The 16,274-nt window shown below is 44.2% G+C and overlaps 1 protein-coding gene across 2 annotated transcripts; it reads left to right on the forward strand.

The window, feature by feature from the left end:
• The first annotated feature begins 11,679 nt into the window (after positions 1 to 11,679).
• Positions 11,680 to 15,648, forward strand: LOC146712496 (protein NLRC3-like). Of its 2 annotated transcripts, none has more exons than XM_085443088.1 (3): positions 11,680 to 12,013; positions 12,130 to 13,968; positions 15,477 to 15,648. In XM_085443088.1, the coding sequence occupies exon 2, from the start codon at positions 12,330 to 12,332 to the stop codon at positions 13,623 to 13,625; it is 1,296 nt and encodes a 431-aa protein (XP_085299214.1). In that variant the 5' UTR covers positions 11,680 to 12,013; positions 12,130 to 12,329; the 3' UTR covers positions 13,626 to 13,968; positions 15,477 to 15,648. The 2 variants fall into 2 exon arrangements, with proteins under 2 accessions (XP_085299214.1, XP_085299224.1); XM_085443098.1 differs by having other exon boundaries at positions 12,133 to 13,968.
• The last annotated feature ends 626 nt before the right edge of the window (positions 15,649 to 16,274 follow it).

Consider the following 16,274-nt stretch of genomic DNA (forward strand, 5'->3'; position numbering starts at 1 on the left):
TTTTGAGAGGCTCTTAAGCATCTTTCTTGTAGTCGTCGTTCCAACACAGTGTGTTTGTTTTGATTCGTAGACCCCGAAAATGGCGCTGCGCTCCCACAATGCATTGCGGCGTGACGTCAACTCCAAAGCCCTATTAAGATCACTAACAAAAAGTCCTCTCTCAGTGTACTTTCAACCAAAAGGCAAATAACCCAACCACATAAAAGATATAAATACTGAAACACTGATCCAACATTATTCTTGATTGATGGATCATTTGATTTTACACTTTTACCTGAATGTGGCTCCTTTTTTTGGAAAAAACTTCCTTATATCCATTATGAACCTGGCTGTCTCTCTCTACACAAACACACACACACACACACACACGAGGAGTTATAAGGTTAATGGGCATCCAAATCCAAGATGGCGCCGCGTATGGATGCCCTGGTGCTTCAGTGCGTTAAAGCGAGCCGGCGCACTCGTGCGTCTGAGGAGACGCGGACTGCGAACTGCTCTTCCTGGGATCTTCCTTTCCAATGTACGCTCACTCAGGAATAAGATAGACGAGCTGGCCCTGATGAGAAGCATGAACAGAGACTTTGCCTCCTCCTGTGTCTTATGTTTTACGGAGTCGTGGCTCTGTGAGGACATCCCGGACTGCGCGCTCAAGCTGGAGGGCTTTCATCTGCTGCGCGCGGACCGGCAGGCCTCTTTCTCCGGTAAGACCAAAGGTGGAGGTGTCTGCTTCTACATTAATAGTGGCTGGTGCACAGATGTAACAGTGATTGCTCAGCACTGCTCTTCCTCTCTGGAATACCTTTTTATTCACTGCAAACCGTTTTATTCTCCGCGGGAGTTTGCTTCATTCATCCTGGCTGCTGTTTACATCCCGCCAGATGCGGATGCGCAGGCAGCTCAGTGCGCACTCGCGGAGCAGATACTGCACATGGAGCGGACATTCCCGGACTCTCTCATTATTGCTCTTGGGGACTTTAACAAAGCCAATCTGAGCCATGAGCTTCCCAAATACAAGCAGTATATTAAATGCCCGACCAGAGAGGAGAGGACATTAGACCACTGCTACAGCATGATCAGCGGGGCCTATCGCGCGGTGCCCCGCGCTTCACTCGGACTTTCTGACCACGTCATGATCCACCTAATCCCCGCGTACAGACAGAGGCTGAAGCTCTCCAAACCTGTCGTGAGGACCAAAAAACTGTGGAGCAACGAGGCTGTGGAGGAGCTTCGCACGTGTTTGGAGTCTACAGACTGGGACACAATGAAGGCTGCTTCTAACAGCTTGGACGAGTTTACGGACACTGTCACCTCCTATATCCACTTCTGTGAGGACAGCATTGTGCCATCACGCACCAGGGTGAGTTATAACAATGACAAATCCTGGTTTACTCCTAAACTCAAAAAGCTGTGGCTGGAAAAAAGAAAGGCGTTCAGAAGCGGAGACAGGGACTGCTACAGAGAGGCCAAGTACAGGTTCACTAAAGAAGTGGACATTGCTAAACATCAGCACTCTGAGAAGATGCAGCAGCAGATCTCAGAGAATGACTCGGCCTCTGTGTGGAAAGGTTTTAGGAATATCACCAACTACAAGCCTAAAACCCCCCACTCCACTGATGACTTGCTCTTGGCCAACACCCTTAACGACTTTTACTGCCGTTTTGACGAGCCATCAGGCAGCCTTCACACCTCCAACGGCCCCAACAATAGAGACACTTTGGACACATATTCCCCCACCTCTCCCCCCTCCATAGAGCCATCACCACCTTCAAACACTTCACCTACAACACCCCCCTCCTCACCCCACACAAAAGAGGATTTCACACCACCTCCTCCCACCACAACTCTTCATATTCATGAAGCAGGTGTGTGGAAGCAGTTTAAGAGTCTGAATGCTCGAAAAGCTCCCGGCCCAGACGGCGTGTCTCCTGCCACCCTCAGACACTGTACAAACGAGCTGGCCCCAGTGTTTTCTGGCATTTTTAACTCCTCACTGCAGGCATGTCATGTGCCTGCCTGCTTCAAGTCCTCTACCATAATCCCTGTCCCCAAGAAACCTAGGATCACTGGACTAAATGACTACAGACCCGTGGCTCTGACACCTGTGGTCATGAAGTCATTTGAGCGCCTGGTTCTCTCCTATCTCAAGACCCTCACGGCCCCCCTCCTGGACCCCTGCAGTTTGCATACAGAGCCAACAGGTCTGTAGATGACGCCATCAACATGGCCCTACACTTCATCCTGCAGCATCTGGACTCCCCAGGAACCTACGCCAGGATCCTGTTTGTGGACTTCAGCTCTGCCTTCAACACCATCCTCCCAGACCATCTCCAAGGCAAGCTTTCCCAGATGAATGTGCCTGATCCCATCTGCCGGTGGATCACTGACTTCCTGTCGGACAGGAAGCAGCATGTGAGGCTGGGAAAGAATGTCTCCGACTCCCGGACCATCAGCACCGGCTCCCCTCAGGGCTGTGTTCTTTCTCCTCTGCTCTTCTCCCTGTATACCAACTGCTGCACCTCCACCCACCAGTCTGTCAAGCTAATCAAGTTTGCAGATGACACCACCGTTATTGGACTCATCTTGGACGGGGATGAGTCTGCCTACAGGAGGGAGGTTGAACATCTGGTGTCCTGGTGCAGCGTGTTGTGCGCTCTGCTGAGAAGGTGATTGGCTGCAGACTCCCATCTCTGCAGGACCTGTGCACCTCCAGGACACTGGGGCGTGCAGCTCGGATCTCAGCTGACCCTTCTCACCCTGGACACAGTATGTTTGACCTGCCCCCCTCAGGCAGGAGGCTCCGGTCCATTCGCACCAGAACCTCTCGCCATAAGAACAGTTTCTTCCCCTCTGCTGTTGGACACATGAACAATAACCGTATGACTGTTCCCACCACTAACACATGACCCTACGCTGTGTTCACTGCATCATTCCATGTTTGCACTGATCACCACCTGCACTCATGTATATATCTTTCTACGTAGCACTTTTAATTCTTATTCTTATTTTTATTTTTTCATGTCTATTTAAGCGTAATTTATGACAGTATGTTTGCACTGAAGCACCGCAGCAATTTCCTAATGTTGTAAACCTGCTCAACATTTGGCAATAAAACCCTTTCTGATTCTGATCCAGTCAGTTAGCTAGTAAGTATCCATTTCAAACAGGACAGTGGTAACAACAGCAGGCTACGGACAATTTTAAGTTTTAGATTTTAAACGGGCTGTATGCATTTCAATGGGAGCAACAGGACGGTCAAATCTCGCTGATTTTACTACAGAGTAGGACGGATTGTAGGGTAGCAAAATTGTCGGAAAACACATTTTCAACACTGCAGGTTACCTGGTGTAATGTTTTTCAGCTAAAAAGAAACATGGTCTGACTCCTACCTAACTATATAAAGAGTAACTGAAGGTTAAATGTAGCTAATATGTCCTGTTTTAAGCTAGGCACTTACACCTCCGCTCCGCTGCGTCTCAGCCACCATCGCTCTGGCAGAAAGGGCGCTAGAGCCAGAGTAGAGGAGAGGCGAGCTGGAACAAACCATTATGGGAGGGGGGGTATCTATACTTTTGTTGTTAAAATGTTACGTCTCAACCAAATACTGTATGCTCTTTATATTTTTAGTAGTGTGTCACACAAACAGCAAATATTGTCAAAAAAGTAAGAAATCTTTGGGGGTGCTTTGATTCATTTTGGGGGAGCTGAAGCACCCCCAAAATGAATCAAAGCACCCCCAAAAATGGGCTAAAATCGCCCCTGAGTTGAAATATTAAGAAATAAATAGTAATTCATGTTTGTTGATTAGATTTATATGTTTAAATGTGTTATTTGTGCTAATTGTGCAAGTAGATAGGAACCTTTTCTAAAGTTGTGTTGTGGCTAAGAGGGCATTTTTTGGCTGTCACACTCAGCAAGCTAATTAAGAGACGAGCCACGAGGTTTGCACGTGTGCAGAAAGATAAATAAAGAGTGCCTTTTTTTGGACCTCCCCACCACGTAAAAATGAAAGTTTGTTCCCTTTGAGTGAGGCCAATGAGGTAAATGTTTTATTTATTATCGTTGTATGTAAATGCGTGACTGTTGCGTGGTATTCAAGCGCAATAGCCGCAGTGTGAGGTGTAATGTGTACTTTATTGATCATTTTGTTGGAATGTTTCGTTGTATATAATGCTTAAGGACTTTAGTAAGAATATTCATTTAAGTTTTTATTTCCTTTTAGTTCTGACGGCATTGTATCGGCTGTGGTTGGACATCATTACATGTTAAGATGTGGAAGAATCCTCCTGCCCGAAATAAATGTCAGTTTAAACACAAAGAACAAGTTGAGCTTTATTAAGACTCGAGGGGAGTAACAATGATCATTGTTCTGACAGCATTTTGAGTGGGAACAGTTCAAAGTTATTTACTGATTGAAACAAGCTGAATGTTTCTGTGCACGATGAAGAAGATCAGCAGCAGGAGCTCAGCTGATCAATGAATTGACATCTATCAGTCGTTTCATGAGATGAAGTCATCAGCAGACATTTGTTTTAACTGTGTGATGAATGTCAGAACGTCAGGGCTCTGCTTTAGTTACTACTTGATGATCATTGGCTCATTGTTGAATCCAGTGGCCCAGTCTGACCTCTGACCCTTTGCTGCATGTCTTCTGTGTTATCTCCACTTTCATGTCTGATCTTCTGCTGTATCGTCCAAAATAAACATCTGAATCATTTCCAACACTTCAGCAGATCTTTAGTTTGGGCAGTACAGCACAAAATAACACATATTGTACTATACTGCCCACTTCCTGATCTTATTGGATCTGTGTGTGAGGTTGGTGAAGGAAACACATGTTTACTGAGTGAATCGCTGCCATTAGGAACTAGTTTTTCATATCACAGCCTAGAAATCACACAGGACCATTTCTGCAAGTGAAAAAATGTAATTGGAGGAAAATAATTGTATAGTTTGTGCGACTGTTGTTTGTAAATGAAGAATTGTCCCAACTACATGTGCTGCTGACCTTTGACCTTTTCTTTAGGTGCACAGAGGCCAGAGGAGTCTGTGGAAACATCCAGAACTGAGGCAGTGCTACAGATGTCTTCAAATAAAGTGGTGTATTATCCATGGATGCGTTCCATTCCTGTTTAGACCTGCTGGCTGTCAATGGGCTTCATTCCATTTCAGACTGCCGGTGGTCGGCTGGAATCTAAACTCAACATGGCTCCTGTGTTAGAAGAGCCTCTGATTTTAAAATATGCACATTGAATAGTTTCTTTCCAGCACTATGGAGCTACCAGCCCAGTATATGTAGCCCACAGTAGATGGAGTTTTCAAGCTGGACTGACAAACATCAGGACTCATGTGATCCCTACATGTGGACCTTTCACAGATGGATCCAAGTGCAGATTCAACTCTGCATTACATTTGACTTCAGCTGTTACACACTTTCATTTTCTAGCTGTGTCACTTCCTGATTTTTGGATCAGATAGTTTATCCATGTCCACAAATGTTTGGCTGCATATTTTTATCATCTATATTTTCCAGTCTTCATGCAGCCGATATTTCATGTGAACTCCAATCTGCCACCTGCCATCACGTTTTCAGGGTTAGTTCAGTGTTGGAAATGTAGGACAAACAGCAGCACATGTTCTCTAAATGTTTGCAGTCATTTTTAAATGACGCTGATACTACATGAAACATTTTCCACATTTATTGTCTTTGAACAGAGAATAATAAAGCCATCAAACATATACAGGCTTCTGCAAATACAAACTTCTGTGGTGCATTTGATGACCTGCAGAGGAGAACAAGTCGGGCTTTTCAGCCCTAACACAACCTCTTTGTTCTCAATACTACAAAACCTTAAAAGGCTGATATGCAAGTTTGCATGAATCACCAACACAGTTGTGTTTGTTTCTAGTGTAGTTATAAATAAGGTGATCAAATATCTGCTGACTGATTAGATCCAGTATCTATTACAGATGAACTGGACATCACAGCATGTTGTTAATCCGTCATATCAAACTAAACAGTGTTGCTGGTGTAAATATCCTCCAATAAAGTCAGATGGGCTGAGGGCTGCTGTTGCCAGGTAACGATGATGTCACACTGGATCTTCTGATCTTGAGCATCGTAGCGCTCGGAGTCTGATGTTGGCTCATGTGTTGTCATACACCAACATGACGTTCTACTAGTCAAGGCCTCACCTTCACCCACTGATGCTGATCACACAGACCCACTAATAGAACTGTTTTATCAGGTTTATGCAGCATCACCATTAATGTCACATTTAATCAGACCACATTTACATTACAAGCCCACTACAACCATTATCAACATGTTAAATTACATTATACATCTGCAGTGGTTTAAAGCACCACTATTTTAACCTTCATTTCTTCACCTTAACAGTTCATTCCTCAAATGAAGCAAAATATTTGACCCTCAAAACAATGTACCAACAAATAATTTAATATTTATTTTCCAACTTTTACACGTGAAATCAAACAAGTGTATTTAACAGTGAAACCAGAGTGGAAGCTGCTCATATAGAGTCCAACCCAGGCTAAAAGTAAGTTGAGTAGAGCAGCATCATCAAAGTGTCGGCTCTCTGAACACGGTGCAAGATCGCCATCTGCAGGACAAAACTAGTTTTTCTCATCCTCCTCGTCAACGTCAAGATGATGTCATCGTACAACAAAACATGCAGATCAGGTGACATGACTGTCTGAGAGGCGGAGTTAAACTGTGGCAGGTAAGCATGTGGAGGAGGAGCAACAACTGCAGCATGACGCTGGAACATCATCATTGCATTATACAGTTTCCTCTCTAACTGGATGATGCTGTGAACAAGAACAGCTGTGGAACCATTGGCCATTTGCCATAGTGTAGCTGAGTCAAAACAGCCCAAGTGCTGAGAGGGAAAACATGATGATTTATGTAAAGTCATAACTGGCTGCAGCAGCTGAGCTTTGACCTGTGAGCTGCAGCTTAAGCTTCTTTTATGGTTCAGTGTTTAATGTTTAAACTGTTTATGGCTGCACACACGCCCGCAGTCAGGTTGTATACATATTGAAATATTATATACAGTGTGGCAGCTGACCTTTGACCTGCGAGCTTCAGACTCATTGCTGGTGTGAGGTGTTTAATACTATTGAAGCTTGCAGACACACCCACATCCTCTGATTTGTTCTCAGGGTTGTTCAGTGTGTTGGAGTTGGAGCAGAAACCTGCTGCAGGTTAATTATTGATCAAACAATATCACACAAGGTGCAGCAGCTGACCTTTGACCTTTGAGCTTCAGACTCTTTGCTGGTGTGAAGTGTTTAATGTGACTTCAGCCTGCAGACACAGAGGACTGATGAAGCAGAAGATTGTCTCTGTTTCTACACAGACCTGGTCCAGACAGCAGAGCTGCAGAGGGAAGACGTTCATGGGAAGAAGCTGAGTAAGTGCAACGTCCTCTTTGAATCCTGGATCAGGAAGTGAAGCTGGTGAATATTTGGTGTTTAAATAAGGTTTCTGTCTTTGACTCAGTCTGCTGTCACTTTGTTTCAGAGAGAAAAAGAGATTTCAGATTAACTGCATTATATGCTGAGTAACTAAATGCTGCTAGTCTGTGGTGTCACTCCCAGCAGCATCACGTCATTTCTTTACTCTGACCTTTAACATCAGTTAACTTAGCTAGCAGAGCAGCTAGCAGTTAGAGTATGAACTCTGTGTCAGCAGTCAGCTTGGTCCTGGTGGTCACCTGGTTTCATGTTTGCTGATGATCCAGATGTGTCCACATAATTATTAATTTCTGTAAATGTAAAGACTTTACAGATAAACAACAGCAGCCCTCTGGCTGGACTGTAACCTGTGAGTTTCCTGTGACTGAAACCACAAGCTGACATTTTCCTTCTGAAGCAGCTGAATGGATGTTTGAGTTTACCTGCATACATGGTGCAAATAAACCCGCTTTGGATGGTTTGGAGGCGGAGCCCAAAGCAGGACAGGATTCTAATGTGATTGGTCACTTTGATGAGGTGGCTGGAACTCAGGTGGTCGAGCAGGTCACCTGCTAACCAGAAGGTTGGTGGTTTAATGCCAGTCTGCATGATGTCCTTGGATAAGATACTAACCCCATGTTGCTCTCCGATGCAGACGCAGGTTCTGCAGCCTCTGCAGCCTCTGCAGCCTCTGCACTGCTGTGCCATCAGTCTGTTGGACAGTATTTGATAGATTTCAGGGGAAAATGAAGGAACATGAACAACTGGTCAGAAACACTTATACTTTATACATCATGCTTTTCTTATGCAACATCCACACGTGAATCATGAAACTTTAACATTTAAAGGATCGTAGCTCTGTTGCTAAATTATCTGACTCTTGTTTTAATGGTAATAGTCAAAGTGTGATCGGTGAATTGTGAGCAGCAGAAAGGATGAAAGCACCAATGCTGGCACAAGGGGCCACAAGCCAGTGTACTCCAAGTGCCAGCCTGGGTAAATGGGGAGTGTTGCATTAGTAAGGGCCTTCTGAACTAAAGCTTTACCAAATAAAATGCGTGGATCATAATGAATAAGACTGTTATGCTATTGATGGCTGTTCACCTTACATTAATGTAATAACATGGTTAGCCTACTCAATGTAAATTACACACGAACAACATTAAGCTACTCACCCAGAGAAGAACGGCTGCTGCTGCATCATCATCCATCATCATTTCTGCTACACTGGCAGGGCTAGGGGCCAGGACTCTCCTCTTCGGGTTCTTGGGGGATGTTGCTAACTCCGGGTCCAATAACAGGCACCACACCAGCAGTAGATGTGCTCGGTGTAAGGTCTCGCAGCAAGCTATCACATACGGTGCATTTCTCGGCTTTTACAAAATGCTATACGTCGCCGGGTGTTTCATGGTAAATGGACTGATTCTTATATAGCGCTTTTCTACTCTCCCGGAGTACTCAAAGCGTTCTATACAACATGTCACATTCACCCAATCACACCCATTCTCACAAGCACTTTATCTGTACTCAGTGTTTTCTAAGTGCATTCACACTCCGATGGATCCATCAGAGAGCAAGTTGGGGTTAGTATCTTGCCTAAGATACTTGACACACAGGTTGGAGGAGCCTGGGATCGAACCATCAACCTTCCGATCAGTAGGTGACCAGCTCTACCTCCTGCATCTGAACAAAGCAGAAGTACACACCAAACTCAATGGATAGTCAAATGTAGAATCACAGAACAGAACTGCAGGCTGAGTTTGGATGTTTGTCTTTCACACCTCTCTGTGGCTCACACACACAGTGACGTCAGACACAGTCACACACACTGTTCCATCTGCTTTGTGCACAAATTCATTACTTTCTTCCTTCAATGATCTACATACTACGTGCTGCCCAGTGAATACTTTGCAATGTATTCAGTGGGCAGATATTGATTATATTGGTAAACAGGCTGTAGCATAAACATCAGGTCTGTTCTGAAAACTGGCTTTATTTTTTCAAAGTAAGGGAATATCTGTGGTCTGATACCGCGGGCTCATGGGCTAAGGACTTGGATTGACAAGTCAAGCGCAGATGATTGTGTTGTTTCTTATAAAGGCTTGTGTGTGTGTGTGCCTTCCTGTGTGTGTCCTTGTGTCAGTGGAACTGAATCAGTGTGTTAGAGAAAGTGCTCCTCTGCTGTGCCGTCATCGTGTGGATGCTTCTTTTAAAGTTGGAACTCATGTTTTTATGATCTGCTTCATTTCATTGAACCTTTATTTCTAACCATGAAGTCCCTTTGAGGTTACAGCCTCCTGGTTAGGTTTAGGCTGTTATTGTGCTTCAGACTGAAATATGAGGAGTAAGGAGTGGGGCTGGTTAGCCCTCATGACCCTCACCATAACACATACGTCACAGGACAGTGTTTACCACAGAAACTCCATGAAATGATCAATGAGAACTTTAGAAACCCGTCAGTGTGATGCTTCCAGTACAACAGCACCTCTGAGTGTGTGTGTTTGCCTCTCAGACTAACTCCACCCTGACATCAAGAAGATGGAGGAAGAGGATGGAGCAGGATCTGCAGCATCCAGCTGTGTGTCTGTGAGGAGTGACCGGTCCAAAGAAGAACCTCCATTCTTCAGTAATGAACCTGCGGCAAGAATGTAAGAGAGCTGCTGACTCATTTATTCAGTGTAAATAATGATTTTTGATGCAATGGGAGAAGAAAAATGACAAAAACTGTTTTAAAAATAAGGATTAAAATATTACAAACTATGTTTTTGAGTTTCCTGATGTAGCACAAAAATATATGAACATAACTGTATATAGGACAGATATTTTACGGTTCTTTTAGGCAGCACCAAAAAACAAAAAGACTATTTTTAAGCTGTCTGAGGTAGTGAGTCAACATGTCACACTGGGTCAAAGGTCAGGGAGTAAAAGTGTGTTTTAAAGGAGGTTTAGAAGCAGCGAGTGAAGGAGCCTGTCGAGGTAAATCGTTCCATAACTGATCAAATTCAGTTGGTGGACCTCTGTGTGAAATCAAGCATCTGGTTCACAGAGAGGATAACCCTCACATGGGCTGTACAACATTATATAGGGAGACAAAAACAGAGATTATCGTAGCCATCGCTCTCTCGCATGGACGTGGCAGTCTTGCTGTCTGCTGCGAATCCTCCCCGTACCTCCGTGACCTCGTCTGGTATCTGCTCCCTCCTCTGTAAGAGACAGTAAAGGAAAACACGTCTCTGCCTAGTCTTGAAAATCTAATCTTATCATCCATTGTTCTTCTAGGGCCTCTTCTTCTTGTGGCCTCAGCTAACTGCTAATATTTAAATGGCTAACATTAACATGTGTGCCAGCCAGGTTCACATTTATGATGAACTATGATTAATTAACTGATGTTGAAACTGGAGCTTTACTGACCTCTGAAATTCCTCCTAAAGTGTTATTCAGTGTTGTGACAGTCAGCTGCTTCAGCTGCTGCTGGGATGGGCTGTGGCAAAGAGAACAGAGAAAATCCAAATCAGAGTTTTTCTCTGAATTAAAGGGAAACAACAATATATTCTACATGGTGAAACTGATGGTTTATGGTGTTTGGGTCTGTTTTTCTGTATTTATGCAGATAAAGTGTAAACTCAGATGAATTATACCATCAAATGTTAAAGGAAAATATCAGGATGAGTGTCTGTAAGCTGAGAAGGACGTGAAGCGAGCAGTTTATCCCAGAGCTGAAGCTGCTCTGTGTGCAGAGATGAGCTCAGATTCCTGCTGTGATTGATCAACAGTCACAGAAATGTAGACTTGTAGTTATTACTGCAGTATGGTCACAGCAGATACTGATGAACATGTATTATGAGGATGGATGATCAAGTTTCTCACTCTCTCCTTTAAATCTCAGTTTTTTCTTCTTCACAGTTTATCTGTTAATTTATTAATGAATAACACTGAAAGAGTTTCTGTTATGTTTCCCCTTGAACATCAGCTTATTAGGGCGGCATTAGGAAATAGCCCCCCTCCAAAGAATGAATAAATGAATGATGATAATAATAAAATGATTAAAAAGCAGAGCTCAGAGTGGTAGAATGGTCAAACATGGATCCACGGGTGGTTCAACTGCATTTGGTGACGTGACTAAAGCAAATCTTTCAAATAATCCCACCATCAACGGGATGTTGTCTCCTTTACTACGGTTACTTTACTTGGTCACCGTGTGAATTTCTTTGAAATGAATCAAATTCTTTTATTTGTTGGTTGTTGCATATTTAACCTCTACAGTCAGGAAAGGAGGAGATGAGGCCTCAACAATGTTGGGTTGTAGCTGTGGTTCAGGTTAGAGTGAGTGTCCATGGAATAAATGTAAGTCAGTGAACTGGAAACATGACTGTGTTCAAACTTTGTTTTCCTTTTTATAATGAGTCTAATCAAAGGTGGACAGAAGTATCTCCACTTTGACTTTTCTGTGTCACCATCAGAGCTTCTGCACAGTGTGGAGAAAGATCCAGAAGCAGAGCTGGACTGCAGACAGCCAGTCAGAGCAGCTGTGTACAAAGTAAGACTGAACATCTGTCTGCTGATGGACTCATTTCTGAAAACTGGACTTCTTGTGTTGTTCAGAGATTGAAGACTTTTCTTTCTCTTTAGTCTCATTGTTTTTCTTTCTTTCAGCAGATGTTGGTCTGCAGGAGGTTTTAGATGAACATAAGATCAGTCTGAGGAGGAGATGTGAACGTGTGACTGAAGGAAGTGATGAAACAGGAAGTAGAACCCTCCTCAACAGGATCTACACTGAGCTCTACATCACAGAGGGACAGAGTGAAGAGGTTCATACCCAACATGAGGTGAGGCAGCTGGAGACAGCTTCCAAGATGGACGCCCTCCATGACGCTCCAATCAGGTGCCAGGACATCTTTAAAGCCTTACCTGACCAACAGAGACCCATCAGAGTGGTTCTGACCAACGGCGTGGCTGGTGTTGGAAAAACCTTCTCAGTGCAGAAGTTCACTCTGGACTGGGCAGAGGGCTTGGAGAACCAACATGTCAGTGTGCTGGTTCTGCTTTCATTCAGGGAGCTGAACCTGATCAGAGATGAGCAGTACAGTCTTCTGGAGCTGCTCCATGTTTTCCATCCAACATTACAGAAGGTCACAGCAGAGAAGCTGGCTGTCTCTCAGCTTTTGTTCATCTTTGACGGCCTGGATGAAAGCAGACTTTCATTGGATTTCACCAACAGGAAGCTGCTGTCTGATGTCACACAGAAGTCATCAGTCAGCCAGCTGCTGACAAACCTTATCCAGGGGAAGCTGCTTCCCTCGGCTCTCGTCTGGATAACTTCCCGACCCGCAGCAGCCAATCAGATCCCTCCTACATGTGTTGACAGGCTAACAGAAGTACGAGGCTTCACTGACGCCCAGAAGGAGGAGTACTTCAGGAGGAGATTCAGTGATGAAGAGCTGTCCAGCAGAATCATCTCCCACATGAAGACATCCAGGAGCCTCCACATCATGTGTAGTATCCCAGTCTTCTGCTGGATCACTGCTACAGTTCTGGAGCACATGTTGACTACAGAGCAGAGAGGAGAGCTGCCCAAGACCCTGACTGACATGTACTCACACTTCCTGCTGGTTCAGACAAAGAGGAAGAAGAACAAGTACCATGAGGGACGTGAGACGAGTCCACAGGAGCTGACGGAGGCTGATAGGAAAGTTCTTCTGAAGCTGGGGAGGCTGGCGTTTGAACATCTGGAGAAAGGAGACATCATGTTCTACAAAGAAGACCTGGAGCAGTGTGGTCTGGATGTGACAGAGGCCTCGGTGTACTCAGGAGTTTGTACAGAGATCTTCAAAAGAGAGTGTGTGATCTTCCATAAACCAGTCTACTGCTTTGTTCATCTGAGCATTCAGGAGTTTCTGGCTGCTGTCTACATGTTCCACTGTCACACCAACAGGAAGACAGAGGTGGTAGAAGATTTTCTAGGGAATGTCAGAGAAGAATACAAAATCAGATCTTTCTTTGAGAACATGTTCAAGTCTTATAGCTTCACATCACTGGATGTCTTTTTAACTAAAGTCATGTCTAAATCCCTCCAGAGTAAAAATGGCACCTGGACCTGTTTGTTCGCTTCCTTCATGGCCTCTGTCTGGAGTCCAACCAGAGACTCTTAGTAGGTCTGCTGGGTCAGACAGAGATCAGTCCAGAAACCATCCAGAGAGTCATCAACAACCTGAAGAAGATCAACAGTGATGAAATCTCTCCTGACAGAAGCATCAACATCTTCCACTGTCTGATGGAGATGAACCACCTCTCATTATTTCAGGAGATCCAAGAGTTCCTGAAGTCAGAGAACAGATCAGAGAAGAAACTCTCTGAGATCCAGTGCTCAGCTCTGGCCTTCATGCTCCAGATGTCAGAGGAGGTTCTGGATGAGTTGGACCTGCAGAAGTACAACACATCAGTGCGGGGACGACTGAGACTGATTCCAGCTGTGAGGAACTGCAGAAAGGCTGGGTGAGTCCAGATGTGATCATTAACATCATTGATCAGTGTAGGTTAGTAGTTTAATGTTGAAAATAAAATCAGATTGTAACCACAAAGTGTTTGTGTCCGTACGCTGCAACCTTCCACACCATTCCTTTATTGTACAGACTCAGCAGCAGCTCCATGGATCCCAAATCCAAGAGTGGAGAACAGATTTGAAGTGTGTCACATCCATGCAGTCACAGCTGTTTCCACCATGTTTCCACTGATATTAATCCTGTTCAATGACACGTTTCATATCAGTGAATATGTTCTTTAGGACGTCCACTGACATGTTTAAGTGTCCTGCTGGAAATCACTCAAATCATCCATGAAATCCATGAAAAATCCTTTTAGTGTTTCTAACTTCACCCTCTGTCCTCTCTCTCTCTCCATCCTCCTCACTGCTTCTTTCACTGATAATCACACAAACATCGTATTCAGCTACAAAATAACACAATAACATCATCTGATGATCATTATTATAAGAGCAGGATCCATATTTGATATCAGAGTAACACACTGCTTGGTTATGTGCAGTCATCATCAGTGACTGTGGGTCAAACAGAAGCTCTCTGATTGGTTGCTGACCTTGGTCACCTGTCCACTCTCACCTGTTTGTGTTTGCTCTCTCTTTGCTGTCTCCATCCTCTCTCTCCTTTCTCTCCCTCTCTGTCTTTGTACGTCACTCAGGTCCAATGGAAACAGTGACATTTACAAACCAATCAAAGACAAACTGATCCATGTCAGGTTATAACAATATTCAAAGTGAATACAGGCTGCTGCTGGACACAGACAGGTAACATCATTTTGACTTGCTGTCACCTGGATCTGGACTCATAAACACTGAAGCCCTGAACAGGAATACAAATCATTTTCTGCCAACTAGCGACACACCAGCAGATAATGGCTCAGAAAGCTCAAATGAGCCAATCATTTCTGTTTAGTTCCCCTGAAATCAGATCTGATATCAGCAGCTCTGAGTTCATTCATCATTATTGTCCAGTGATGAGATTTCTGCTCCGTTTGGTAACAGTCAGCAGGTTTTTCCTGCGTGTGGACGTGAACAGTCGTACCTGACAGCAGGTAGCAAACAGAGATCATCTTTCCAGCTGGAACTCTTCACTGAGCTGAACTCATTCAAAATGTTCTGGAGTCAAAACAGGAAACAGTCCAAATGTGTGTCTTCACTCTGACTCTGGATCAGATCTCAGTGACAGACTGTGGACATTATGGAAGCCTAAATGTGACACCATCTTCCTCCTTCATCTGCAGATTAAAGCCAAACAAAGATTCTCATTAAAAGTCTGCAGGTCTGAGAGAGACTCAATCGTTGTGTCATGTCAAACACAGTAAGAGGAGCTGAAGCACAGATGTGAAGAGCAGATTCATCACATTATGACCTCACTCTGTTTTGTCTTCATATACATTCAGTCTGTGTTTATAATGCAGATTTTCTGCTTTTATAATAACACATTTTATATTTTCTATCATCACAGACTGACTCAGTGTCGACTCTCAGAGTCTCACTGTGAAGTTGTGGCCTCAGCTCTGAAGTCCAACCCCTCCCATCTGACAGAGCTGGACATGAGTAGAAACTACAACCTGCAGGATTCAGGGATGAAGCTTCTGTGTGCTGGACTGGAGAGTCCAAACTGTCGACTGGAGACTCTGAGGTGAGTTCACTGACTGCAGCTGTTGTTGTTTTTCTATATTTCAGGTCTTTGATTGATGTTTGAAACTTTCTTTATATCCTCAATGTTCAGGATGTTTCTGAAGACAAATGTGAAGAAGTTTGAGTTCTTTCAGAAATGTTGTCTTTCCAAACGACTGAACAACAGTTTTTCCTTTTGGCTCCAAACAGAAGTGACAGACTTGAGCAGGGTTCATTTAAAGGCTGACAGAAGTGGAGTGGTGACGGGGAGATGTTTGACAGGACAGTGTTTCAGCCTCCACAGGTTCATGTTGTGCTCCATCAGTCAGTGAAGATGAAGTCAGTGCTGATGAGGCTGTAGCGTGTGTGAGGGATGTGAATGAGGATGATGAAGATCTGATGATAGCAGATAAAAACAGGCTGCAGAGACTTTGAGCCATACAGGGCACACAGTGTGTGTACAGAACAGCTGAAATCATTATGGAGGCCTCACTGGGATATGGAAGCATCACAGTACAGCTTCAGTGAAGCTTTAAAGTCTCTGATATGAGATGAGAAATGAAGCAGCCAGAGCTTTTTCATGAGTGGAAATCCACTGTGACTGTGAGCTGCTGCTACAGCCTCCAGATTAGCCAGCAGCTCA

Source organism: Copadichromis virginalis, linkage group LG3, assembly GCF_057382275.1.
Source record: "Copadichromis virginalis isolate Kocher_CV1m ecotype Utaka linkage group LG3, C_Virginalis_male_GT1.1, whole genome shotgun sequence".
Classification (NCBI taxonomy): Eukaryota; Metazoa; Chordata; class Actinopteri; order Cichliformes; family Cichlidae; genus Copadichromis; species Copadichromis virginalis.